The sequence below is a fragment of the Strongylocentrotus purpuratus genome, unplaced genomic scaffold (assembly GCF_000002235.5).
Source record: "Strongylocentrotus purpuratus isolate Spur 01 unplaced genomic scaffold, Spur_5.0 spur5_contig_856, whole genome shotgun sequence".
NCBI lineage: Eukaryota > Metazoa > Echinodermata > Echinoidea > Camarodonta > Strongylocentrotidae > Strongylocentrotus > Strongylocentrotus purpuratus.
Window position 1 is genome coordinate 364,699 of NW_022145564.1, and position 14,009 is coordinate 378,707.

Here is a 14,009-nt window from a genome sequence, read left to right on the forward strand (position 1 = left end):
GAATACCAACGAGACCCAACAGCCCACGAGACCGACAGCCTAGGGGACTTAACATCCCCCTATAGTCTAATAATACTAGACTAACGAGCGGGAATCACGAGGCTTTTGCAGACTTAATTGAGTGTTCACTAGACCGTGTGACAGTGTCGGTCTCCTGGTCAGTCGGTCTCGTAGGCCGACAGTTCCCCTGGCTGCTGACAGCCTGCTTCGATTCTTTATTAAAAAGAACGCTTGTCGCTAAATAGTATACACAATAAAATAATCGCTCTGTCCAACAGTCAAGGTTTCCATATTCATGGCGACGCTCTCTTGGTGTTCGTCGTAAAGTTCATAAATATTGCTTCTTAATTCATCTCTAGACCAATCAGGTGAAAGCCTCTCGACCTTGCCAGCACAGGATGATGAATATTCATTAGTTCAGAATAAAACCAGTACTAATCAGGTTATAATACTGTCTTCTCTTTACACGGACCTGATGACGTCATGATAATGTCACGTGACAGAATGTAGCCCCAGTCGTTAGCGGAGTGATATCAAACATGGCAAGAATGTGACTCGGTTGTAAAACCTCTCAGCATAATTATCGCTGTTCATCTGTTTCATACACTTTGCTCATGTTGATGTATTCTAGGATTTCTGTAAAGAAAAGATGAAAAACAAAAGAAACAGGATTAGATTGAGGGTTCACAATTTTTGAAACATTTGCAAAATTAAATTGAAAGAAAATCCATACTAATTGTTATTTCATTAGATGATTTTGCTTTAAATATATATTGCCGAAATGCATATTTTCATTTACTTATATCAAGATGACTTTGCTTTAAAAATATGTTTGAAGTCGTAAAATAGATAACAACAATATTTTGCTGATAGGTAGAAATATTTTTCCATCCTCCATTTACATTGAATAGCGGCCATCTATAAATGCATCAAGTTAACGGTGACCATTTTCTGGTTATCTAGGCTACTTAGTTTGGCGGAAGAATTTTGTCAATATTATAAGAGGCATTGTGTTATAATAAACAAGAGGAATGTATTAAATAATTTTGAAAGTATAAGTTTTTATTGAATGAAACTTCGACTAAAGAGTTATCAAGTATCCTCAATCATGTAAGTAGAATTTCAAGTCACTAAGTTAAGGTCTAAGGTCATTTCAGGTCAACAAACTTACATCTTTCTTATGCTTCCTGTGTTTCTTCTTCTTCTTCTCTGGTTCCGGGACGACCAGATCAGACCTAAGACCCTGGAGCTCCCTCAGCTTCCTCTCGTACTCATCCCTCTTCTGATACTCTCCTGGTGACAGGGAGATCTTTCCATTTTGTACCGGTCTGTCCTTTGAATCCCTTCGGCTTGACCTGTCCCCCGAGCTTGGGCCACCCTGTGGGTAGCCATCTTGGTAGTGGGGAAGCGGTGAGTGTCCATCGATGGGGTACATGGGTGGGTAGGTAGGATAGACGCCTGGGTCACGACCAGCACTAGGTCGGATGTAGCCTGCGATGGTTGGTAGTCCCTCATGATCACCATCACGCGTGCTTAGGGGGTTAGGAGCCCTGGAGGAATCATGCTCAAGGACCTTCGACTTGTCCTTCCTGTGTTTCTTATCCTTCTTCTCCTTCTTGTCCTTCTTGTCTGTCTTGTGCTTTCGGTGTTTCTTGTGCTTCTTCTTCTCATCCACAGCCTCCATCGTGATGCCACCGTTCTGCATGCTGTCCATGTGAGTAGCTCCGATGAAGAAGTTCTTGTTGGGGATCTGTTTGGTCATGCCATCAGCTTCAGCATCAGGGTGAACTAGAGGGAACAACCAGAAATACATATACACATTATAAGTTTGCCTTCGTCTCAAGGAAAAAAAAAGATATATACATGTCATGACAAATCCTCCTTCCATTGAATAGAAACTATATTTTTTTAGAACAAAATTAGCTGACTGTACTTATCATAGCGAAGGGCTGTCGAGGGTTTGATTGTGAGTAGGTCAAAGGTTTTTAGGACATTGTCCTATATCATGCATATCAACGAACTCCATGTTATTCAAATACATATCCCGACACTGCCAATCTGGATACAGCTTTTCTTTAAGAAAAATCCTTTCAGGAGAGGTATGTTAACTTTCCCCACAACCTTACTTAGTTCGAATCCCTATGACTGTCTGCAAACTGTTGACATAGCATAGAATCTATGGCACCACTCTTGTCCCTTAACTTGGGAGTTAAGATAACTTACTTGTTCTGTTCCTCTTGTTCATCCTATGGCACACCCACACGATGAATCCAATGACAAGCGCCACAAAGATGATAGTAGCAATCAGACCAAGGGCAGCCAGCACATAGGTCGTCAAATTATCCTCTGTAAAAGAGAGACATTATTTAAACAAAGTTAGCGTATTAAATCTTCAACAAATGAATTGCATTTTGCCTAAATATCAAAAGAAAATATTATTTTAATCAGAGGAAGCAAACAGAATTGATGCATGATCTGCATGGCAATGATTCGCTTAGATTCATATTGAAACTCACACAAAAATCCCTTCTTACAGCACTCACAGAGATGACAAAACGCCACAATCTGCTCATTGATTCGCTCGCCCAAAAGTAAAAAATCACTTGTTTCTGGTATCTAAAAGTTAATAGCCATGCTTATTAAACATAATGATTATATTAACTTGCATTTTGTTTATATATTAGAGCTACAAGTTATAGTGTAAATCACACTTGTAACATAGGGTACATACCTTTAATAGTTAATACAATGTTTGTACGTCTTTGATCAATACGGTTGAATGCCTCACACTGCACGGTAGCGTCATCCATACTGAGTGTCGCACTTCCTATGGTCAGCGTAGATGAATCCTTTCCATTGGTCGTTTCAATGACAAACCTGAACAGAGAACCAATCAGAACATTCGTTATAGAAACATTGCAGTGTTAGCGCTTCGAGATGGCTTACATGATAATATATACATAGCAACGGAATGATACATATTTTAAATTATTTACTCAGAGCTCCCTGTTATTTGGAGGAGTACATATTGTTGTTGTTTATTGATAAAAGTGTTTTTCAAAATACCCGGAATCAACGTGAAATAATGTCCCGATGTCAGAGCACCCCCGATTCAGTGAAGAGACGAAAGTGTTGTTACTAACCTTCCATCATCATTTCCGATCTCTGCTCCGTTATAGTACCATCTGTACCCCAGGACCACTGGGTCACCTACAGCACTGCATATGATCTCACCAGGTTTGTCTTCCTCGATGGTAAGTCGGCTTGTATCAGTAGTAACATTGATGGTAGCAATCACTTGAAAGGACAAAAATAAATCAAAAGAATTATATATTTTGAAAGTAATTCATAACACACAATCGAGAAGACTTTCAAACAAATAAACCGACTTAAATTTCTATATGCTTTCGCGTCTCCTATTAAATGTACAAACGTGCTAATTATCACGTAATGCGAACATGATTTCCATAGGGAAACATAATAATTAGGCTTTGCGATCCTGTTCATACATCATGAGTAGAAACATTTAAGGGAATGCTTATTTAGTTGATGGTTCCAATAACTGAAAAAGATTAACTAAATGATTGATTGATGGGTTGATAACTTACGAGCAAATTGGAGTGCCGGAAGTGAGCATTCCTTTGGCTCGGTATAAGCTGGATGAGTAGACCTGCATGTATAGACGGCGCCGCTGAGCTCCGTGGTCAATACCAAAGTGACCGAGTTGGTCGCGCTGGAATCATCTTCGGTTTGGTTCCCGAAGAAGGTGTTAGCGTCGAGATCGTTTGACCAGGTCAGTGTGGGCTGGGGGGCTCCCCCTGATGACTCGCACGTGATTGTGACGGTGTCTCCCTCGCTCAGGATTGAAGCGGGCGTCAAGGAACATTCAGGAGACATAGTGTTTGGCTCAATAGCAGCTAAAGAGGGGGAAATGAGAAGGAAAAAAATGAATATAAGGTTGCATATTTTTTACATAGATAAGTCATCTGTCAAAGTAGTCTTGTTACGCCTTGATCTATCATGGGTATATGCGTGTTATAAGTTCATAAACATGTATTATATATACGACCGGGGTAATGATATTTACGAAGTAAAGCGCTTAAAAACGAAGTATTAAGTGCCATGAAAGTGTGATTAGTGTGGTGATGATGATGATGATTCGCAACATTTAGATGTCGTTATTTTAACCAAGGATTCAAAGGCGCTTGATCCTTAAATAGGTAAGTTTGGAGGCATGACTTGAATGATTTGTTCTAGACTGGTTAAGTTTGGACATTATGATACATACCTTCCACTGTGAGGGTTGCAGGCGATGAAGACACGGGGGAATCTACCTCCGACTGTGAGAGGACACAGAAATAGATGGCCTGGTCATTCTCTTCCACTCTACTGATGTACAGTTCATATTTGCCCTCCTCATCGGTGCCTTGGATAGACAGACGACCGCTGAAAACAACAGAAGAGGGAAACAACGTTATCTCTCAAAAATAAATTGTTTCCATCTCTACAATCATAAACAAACAAGTAATATTATATCATCGTAGATGTTAACCATACTCTTTATTAACAACCTGGCCATTGGGAATTAGGGGTTTCCCAAAATGAACCTCTGAATACTAAGGCTTAAAGACCGGTTGGTTTGTGATCTGAAGCCTGTTAATATGTACCCCTTGTCGGTCGCATCGTAATCCCTCTACGGTATGGTATACATGTATGTGGACATGGTGGACTGCTACTTGGTACTTGGTAGGATTCCTCCAAAAGACGCCGTTAAGGTGTTTAAACTGGAGGTTGATAGAATGCTTACCTTGCATCTCCGTTGACTAGTTCCCTATTCCTGCTGATCTGGACGCCATCTTTAATCCAGAGCACAGACCCTGATAGAGCCGACACGTAGCATACCATGGTAGCCGATGTACCAACTACAGCTGTCACATCAGACGGTGGGATCACAATGCTCTGGACTTCACTTGCATCTCGAACAGTCAGCTCGGCGTTTCCTGAAGCAATGGCGTCGCTGTCCCCTGCAGCACTCACGCGGCAGCTGTACGTCCCCATATCGCTTTCTTGAAGAGTAACGATCTGGAGGTTAAACTCGCCGTTCGACGCCGTACCGATGATGCTGTAACGAGTGAGAGAGGTGTCGGTGATCGCGGAGTCCTCGCTGATGACGGAGCCGTCTTTAAGCCACTCGACGGTGCCCTCTTTGTTTTCGATGACGCATAGAAGAGTGGCGGAGTTACCGGTAAGGGCCGGAGTGTCGCTGGGTCCAGTGCTGAATGCCTGGACTGGAATCGCTGTGAAATACAAAATGAAAAATACAAAACATTATCGTTAATTGCATGACACTTGTTGGACACATGGTTATCATGAGCTATTAACGTGTTTCCAAAGTAGATTAAACTTCAAATAATAAAAGTCTATTTTTTGTACCAAAATTAATTAAAATTAAACTTGTTTTTGATTTATGACCAGTCGGTTTGGAATCAGCTTAGAGTCAGTTCGCACTGAGACTGAGGCATAAAACTTGGATGGATAAATGTTCTTAGGTCCATGATGAAATCGCCATCAAAGATTCCGACTTACGTGAGACGGTGAGTTGAGCTGCTGATGAGCTCAGAGCAGAGCTTGATCCTGCCGCTGACACCCTGCACATATAGCTCCCAGAATCACTCTCAGTCAGATTCATGATGAGGAGATTATAACTCCCGCTTGCGTCATCTCCTGTGATCTCATAATCACCAGTGCCGACGATGACTCGATCTGCTGAGATGGCTGTAGTACTGTCTTTAACCCATGTCAGAGCTCCTTCCTTGCCTGTTACGGAGCAGAGGAGGATAACCGATTCACCGATAGCACGCTCGTATGTGGGGTCGGGCTGGATCTGGAAGGCTTGCTGTGCAGAACCTAAGACAACAACCAAAACAAGAGTTATAACGAGTTTAAAATTAAATGGCGCCTGACCGGAATATGACTCCCCAAGGAGCGGAGAGTGTGCATTAGCATGTGCGGATTAGCAATTAAATCCAATGACCAGGGTAATAACAATTGCAATGTAAAACGCTCCGAACTGTTGTTAAAAGGAAGTTATATAGTGAAACATAACAAAACCGTTTTTTTGAAATCGTCAAATTAAGCCATAACAATGAAGAGAAAGCCGAAATCGGACAAAATAAACGGAAACTAAAGGACCAAAGTTGATCACTAAGGCAAATCCGACTGCATATAAACCCTGTGTTGCATTTGCTAAATTTAATCATTCATTAGTGAAGCTATTTATTTGGAGACTCTACATTTTCATTTCAATCGTGTCTTTTCATTGAAATAGGACGAGGTGGAATACACTTACCTTGATTAATGGAGAGGAGTATCATGGATACCACCGCTATCCCTCGTAACCATGGCAACCGCGTCATCATTGTCGACGGTGATGAATCCAATCAGAAACTGTAGAGAAAAAGAATTGGAAGATAGACGCTTAGAAGTCATTGTGATATAATTGATCTACTGCCTACATGAAGGATACGATGCATCATGCTTACATTCTCATAAAAGCGAGTATACGCCTTAGGATATACGATCAAAACCACAAATTCCTCAGATCAATAACCGCATTTAATAATCGAGAACAAAAACGGAGATGAACAACAAAATTGTTTGTACCAAAGCCAACCAATAACAAAAAAACTAGCATATACCCGTGCATATATCTATATCAAATATTCTAAATTCATATATGTATGCTGTCCATTTTTAATTATGTTCAAGGCCCCGCCATCGACTTTCCGATACAATGCTGAGGTGTGATCCATAATATACCAGTATCGTCCCTAGAGAGAAATAATGCTTTGGATGGGTTACCATAGCAACGCGTTGGTAGGATCATCGAACCAGTATTGAGGCATAGTCTGACACAAAGACACCCGTTATAATTAGTCTCGGCTAATTCAACAATTAATCCAACTATTTTTAGTTTCAACTGTGTAATCGTATTTAAAAGTTCAATGGCGTTCACCTTTCAAAATATTGTTATTGCTTGGTTTTAATGGCACAAAATGCACGAAACAATTAATAATATTGATACGGAATCTTTTCTTTCTGTTATTTTCCCAAAATTGGCAGAAGCCTAATCGAGCAATACTTCAGGATTATGGAAGGACGGAGGAAAAATTAATATGATCGAACAAATCATGCCTCATTGGCTCGATATGGTCAATTTGTATATGCGTCGAATCCTGTATTATTGATGGGGCTATAATGATATGCTAATTGCATTTAGTCATTTAGTATACACTGCTATATGTAATAAGCTCTTTTTCCGTAATAAAATTGGAGTCGAAGGTTTTCTTTGCATATACACACACGACATTTAAACGACAAAGTTAACCAATATATGTTTCTATAACCAAGTTATGTTTAGTCGCGTAGCTTTGAATTAAATTATTTTCATTTTTTCAGTTATTCACTTTATGATGATGAAGATGATGATGATGGTAGTGATGATAAAAAATACAAACAAATAATTGCTATGATAATGATGGTGATAATAACAGAATTCTGAATAAAACTCTGAATGAGACATTTTGTTGCTGTGCTGGCAAATCAAATAAATATAATCCGTAAATATGATATAGATTACAAACCACTGATCAACCTCAAGAAACCTTCTCCTGATGAAGAAGAACGCAATTTGAAGAATAGGAGCTCGAGAAACAACTATTATACAGGAATGAGTCATATGGGCGGTGGCTCTTTCGCAATCCCTGTAGCAACAGGCCCGGCGGACACAAACTATCAGTGAATCAGGATATTAGCGGTATTCCACTTTTTTTAATTTCTCTTAACAAGAAAGCATGAAAATCCATTCTTTCATAAATCATATTAGGAGTCACTTTGTTTCAGACTTCAACTTCAAGGTACAAAGTGTGGGCTAGAATTACACGTACAAATCCGGAGTGGATTCCACTTTGTGAGTTTGCATTTCTACCCAAAAACGAAATGTAAGTGATCCTGATATGACTCATAAAATAGTTGATTTTCTCTCCTGTCATTTTCAAACACTTCTAGAGAGTTGATTAAGGATGAGGTAATCTGTTATAATACCCCTTTACTTCAAAACACGCAGAGAACTGCATTGAGTTACAAAGAGAGTGCACAATGCTATGCAATGAATACGGAGTAGTGCGTGTTTATAGGGTGTCGGCATGGGGATACAGTATGGAGCACCGGCCCGTCTTTTGTTCCATGTTTATAACCATTGGATTAATGTCCACACGTGGAGCAGAACAGGAAACATTAAAAGTGTTTTTTTACCATGACAACTCATACTAAATAAGTATAAATATTAATGATGATATTGATATACCGCAAGCGATGATTCTCTCTCATATTTTCTTTCATTAAATACTAGCACAATGTACACTAGAAAAGTGATGGTACAATAATACTTGTAAACGGCACTGGAAATGTGTCAGTAAATTTAACTGCCAACTGGGGACAATAAGCAGTTTATCAACAGTACACCATTAACTTTGTTAATAATTTAGAATAAGGAGATTTTGGCCAAATAGTTAAAAGCCTAGATCATTTAAACAATATTATTAGCATTACCAAAATAACAATGATGTAGTTATCAACAACATAAAGAATTCAAACACGCATAACGAATATGTAATTAAAATGTGATATGTTCGCATTAGATAAATTCTATCATTTACTGTGCAAAAGTACTCAGGAATAATAAGAAATATAGCATACAAAAACGTACACTGTAAGTATGGAATGGCAGACGTTTAGTGTCTATATGTTTATTTACATCATAAAACCTCATTAAAACTTAATGAAACGCAAAAAGATTGTTATATATATATATATACTCATAGTAAATGACGAACTCCAGAAAGCGTATTTAATTGAAGAAATCACAAAACTAAGAGAATGAAATAATTTCTTTCAAAAAAGGGCACCGCCCCTAAATCTATGGCCTCCGATTTAATATGTGACTCTTATCGATTTGATCTGTCCGGTTAACTAACCATGAAGAACATCCAACACATGTCTTGTAGAAAACTTTTTTATCCAACATTTAATTATAAAACAGAGCATTTATTGAATTCCTCCGACTATGAAATAAGTCAAATAACCGACAGACTTACCTTGAGTAAAAACCAGTTCCCAGTCGACGAATGGGGTAAGAATCCAACAATGGTCGTCTAATAGTCGGTAATGGTTGATGATATCAAAGTATCACTGGCAGCGATGAACCTATAGTTTCACCTTTAAAATATTACCGTAGAATAAACTAGAATAATAACTCTTAGTGATAACACCAAGTAGTATATCCAGATATGAATGCTGTATTACAGATGTCCAATGACCATGTGTTTGGTCCAAGTCTCAGAGATAGAGAGATAAGATAACAAGACGTGGTATACAATCGTGCTGAAACTGCGAGTATGAGAATGAACCTCGGATTGGTAGGTCATTATACCAAACAGCGTTGCTGGTGTGTGTTATTCGTAGAGACTTGAGAAAACAGTACGTCCTTGGCAACCGTTGTCAACCCGCCAAACAGTCCGCCATGGCCTGCATTACATCCATGGTTTGGACTGGTTTCCTTTCATTGTCACGCCACGCATCGGTAAACCACTTCAATGTAGTGTGTAATGTATGCGAGAAGAGATACCAGTCTCCACCGCACCGCTATTGTCATCTTCTAAAGATCTGGAGTGCTTGCTTAATCCATTTGTCGTGCCATGCTTGAAAGCACAATGCCCATTGGCTGTTTCCTTGGATATTGTGAGTAAACAAGGCTACTTCCCGCCAATCAATAAGGTCGTACCAAAAGGAAATTTCTCTTACAAAGCGACCATTTGACCGACCTACTATGCTATTTAGTACTATGAAAGGGTTCGCTTTACTGCTTGAAGCGACTTTTACTAAAGAAATTCCCTGTCGTTAAAAGAGAGAAAACCTATTGATATGCACGCCGTGCGGTAAGTTCAGAAAAGAAGTTTTGTCTGAGTCTGAGAGCATTGTAGTAGGTCCATGCTGCTCAGACCATGAATCGGTCGATTTAGATTTCCAAACACACCCCATGAAGACCCGTGGTCAGTTTCCTTTCTTCTCGTCGTTAGAGGTGTCAATCCGAGACATATAAAACCTTTGTTTGTGTTTACAAGAACCTGATCAAGCTTGTAGCATGACTGATGCTGAGAAGAATTACACATGGCTTGCGTTCCATCAATTTGTATGTGTGTTTGGTCACATTTTGATCCGGAGATTTTATGACTTGAATTGAATTTTAGATTTGTATAGCGCACATTATAGGCCTAAACTGCACCCAAGGCGCCCCCTTAAAAATCAAGAAATTATATGATCATTCAGAAACAATTAAAAATCGACAAAATGACAACAAAGTAAATACACTAATCAGATACATTAAAACCAGATAGGTACAACAGTGAGATACGTGTCACTAAAATAATTTCGAGACGATTGAAGACATTCATCAATTTTTATTGTAGGTTTTGTTCTTAATTTTGTCTGTAAAGCAGACAGAAAAGAGATTTTTCCCTCACTAAAATGATTTTAAAAATAAACTTGAGTTCCGATCAGGGATTGGGTCATGAAAGAAACTGCCTGGAGGCAATTTGGAAACAATGATAGGTCTACGTGACATAATTTTTTTTTAGGCACATACCAGTGTACTGTTTGGGAATAATCATAATATACAGGTAGGAAGGTTGGAAGAACACGTGCACAGCGCACAGAAATTGGTATTTGGGACTATAACATGATTGTTTGGTTCATACATTTCATCTGTTTCTTGTCACGTTCCGAAAACGACGGCATTTCACGAGAAATTCCTTTCAGGGGACAAAAGTAGTATAAGAAATTCTTCAGACGAACATAACATGAGGAGAACGCTTTTTTGTTTTCACCTTTATATTGTGGATTCCGTAATACGTCGATGAATTGTAATTCTCGCACATTTCTGCAGGTGTACGATTTTATATTGAAATTTCGATTTCATCTTTTAGTCAAGTTAAATTTCACATAAAGGTAAAGAGTAAAATGATATTATAAAATATAGGAAAAAAAAACAATAATAACTTGACAGGATGACCAATGAGACTAAAAAGCTTATTTACAACTGGGTGTTATATTTACTAGGTCAGTATTGATTATTTCTTGATTTAAAGATATAAAATATCACAGTAAAAATCACAAAATATAAGCATAGACAAGATAAACTTTTAAATAATTTGAGAACAACAACTTAAAGATATAGACCGGTAGTGGTAACATTGCGGTTCAAGAGTTTTGGCTGCAAAATATCCATTCAACATTGTTTTAATATTGCCGTTTAAATACTGCCTTCAGAGGTTTAAATGGCAATACTAATTTCGCAAAAAAGCAGTAATATATGCCCAAATGTTCAATATTGAAGTGCAGTCGCGATATCTATCCATGCCCGATCAATATGATAATGTACCAAATATAAAAATTAGTAGGCGGTTTCCCGGCAAAATTTGTATCATCACGTATTAGTCAAAACATTCTTTCACATGATTGATAATAAGAGCTTCCATTTTTTTTTGAGAGAGAGGGGGGCGTTTCCAAAACTGGTCTATACTTTTAAATAGAAATAACATTATTAAGATCTCTTAAGAATAGTATAACAAATTCTGTTTGATCATGTTAATCACGTGGTTATGACGATCTATATATACACGACGGCTCTTCACATAACGAGCATGCTCTCTAGGGGGTAGTCTGAGGTGGGATGACGGATACTGAGAGCATTCATAGAATCAATTGCATTATGACCGCTAAGTACATCATAAAGGCTATGTCTTTTCTAATGGTATCATCTGGATAAACATAGTCATCCAGTCCACAGGGACTCACAATCATGATATTTGTACAGTCGAAAAAATCAATGTTCTACTTTTCAAATAGTTCAAGTGCATGATATAGTCTGGGAACCCGTCCCGAAGCAGTCAACCCCTCCCCATACGATTTGCCCCCTCAAAGTATACTCAGACCATCTAACTACTTGACCAAAAGGTTGTCAGCCTTACCGTCAATGTCGAGTTTAGCCACCGGGGGCCCGTTTCTCAAAGAAATTATTGACTATCTAATTGAAACGTGTGTTATACAGTTAACACCCTTTTTAATGGGATCGTCAAGAAGTTAGACTTATGACGGTTTCGAGAAACGGGCCCCAATGCCCACAAAACAGACCCCAAATCGGTCGAGCCTCGAAACGCGCGGAATATAGTCCTCTAGGTTGCACGGAAAGTCGACATACGCGTGGAGCAACTTCCCGTGCAAACTACAGATATGAAGGTGCACGTCTCATGAGATCGACAGAGCAGCTCATGTATATATGTGGGACGTTTACTTCTCAAACAATTCAAAACCCGACAATAAACATTCATTTTTCGTTTATTCATTTCTTTCGATGTCAACAGGATGAATAGACGCCTGGGTGATTGATGGCTAAAACGTGTTACAAACTCAGGACTTTGGCTGAGAAACTAATGGGACGTTTACTTTTCAAACAATTCAAAACCTGACAACAAACATTTATTCTTCTTTTATTCAATTCCTTCGATGATGAACACGGCGAAAAGAAAAGCAAACATTCCCAATGCGAGACTGAATGGCTTGGTTGGTACCATGGAAACCTCTGCCATTGTTTGCGTCTGCCTGACTGTACCCTTTTTTATGAGGCCGAACCGACCTTCGAAGTATGTTACTTTTTGTAAGCAGAAAAATGAGAAAGACAGAATGGTATAGGTCTGAAATAAATCGGGTTAATAATAAGAGAACTATGAATGTTAGAAATAATAACATCAATATATACGTGTATTGTGACGTAGTCACGGACAACTCTCCCGTTTGTCGTGTACAAAAATATAAATTTCTGTTTTAATTCTCCTAGATTCTTCTTCCTTGGACACTACTCAAAGTATATAATATATATTATACCATTATAGGAAAGACCCTTCTGAGTCATATATTTCGCATGGCTAGAATATAAAAAGTAAACCTTAACAAAAAAATGCTTGGCATGAAGTCAACAAACTATATTGTCGAACTTCGGATCCGTGCCATGTAAAACGATGTCGTGCCATCAGTGATTTTAAATTAATTTGATGAATTGGGCATTCATATTTATTTCATTCTCACCTAATAACAATGACGGATAGAGAACATCTGAAAAGGGAACACCAGAAATAAAATCGTAGAAAAATAAGTTCGCATGTTCAACGAACCTCTTCTCCCATACAAAAAACGTAATGCGGATCCTGTCATACCTGTGATTCCCATGGAATATCTTTCTCTTTCTCTCGCTCTTGTATATATATCCCTCTCTCCCTCTCTCTTTCTCTCTCTCTCTCTCTCTCTCTCTCTCTCTCTCTCTCGCTTGTATATATATCCCTCTCTCTCTCTCCCTCTTTCTCTCTCTCTCTCTTGTATATATATATATATATATATATATATATATATATATATATATATATATATATATATCCCTCTCTCTCTCTCTCTCTTTCTCTCTCTCTTGTATATATATATATATATATATATATATATATATATATATATATATATATATCCCTCTCTCTCTCTCCCTCTCTCTCTCTCTCTCTCTCTCTCTCTCTCTCTCTCTCACTCTCTCTGTGCCTGTCTTTCTCCTTCCACCCGTCCCTCTCTTTAATCACCAATCACTATATTTTTTCTTTCCCCATTCTCTTTCTCTCTCTCTCTCTCTCTCTCTCTCTCTCTCTCTCTCCCTCTCTCTCTTTCTTATAACAATACTCAAACATGCAGAATCTCTTAGGAATCCACTGAAAAAAGAATGTAATAAGCACGTAAGAATGATATATCGAATACAGTGTTTGCTCGGGTCATGATTCCACATTTTTATTTCTATTTCTTGCCATAGTAAAGATTTACAAATAAATAGACCAGTATATCGCTGACGGCTGCTGCCA

General features: G+C 38.5%; 1 protein-coding gene across 1 annotated transcript; it reads right to left on the bottom strand.

The window, feature by feature from the left end:
- Positions 1-318: 318 nt before the first annotated feature.
- On the bottom strand, positions 319-9,525 carry LOC584985 (synaptogenesis protein syg-1). Its single transcript, XM_784829.5, has 11 exons — positions 9,156-9,525; positions 6,350-6,447; positions 5,587-5,907; positions 4,808-5,297; positions 4,289-4,446; positions 3,609-3,917; positions 3,144-3,297; positions 2,732-2,877; positions 2,224-2,346; positions 1,172-1,788; positions 319-636 (listed from the first exon to the last, which is right to left on the bottom strand). The coding sequence occupies exons 2-11, from the start codon at positions 6,417-6,419 to the stop codon at positions 628-630; spliced, it is 2,397 nt and encodes a 798-aa protein (XP_789922.4). The 5' UTR covers positions 6,420-6,447; positions 9,156-9,525; the 3' UTR covers positions 319-627.
- Positions 9,526-14,009: the final 4,484 nt, after the last annotated feature.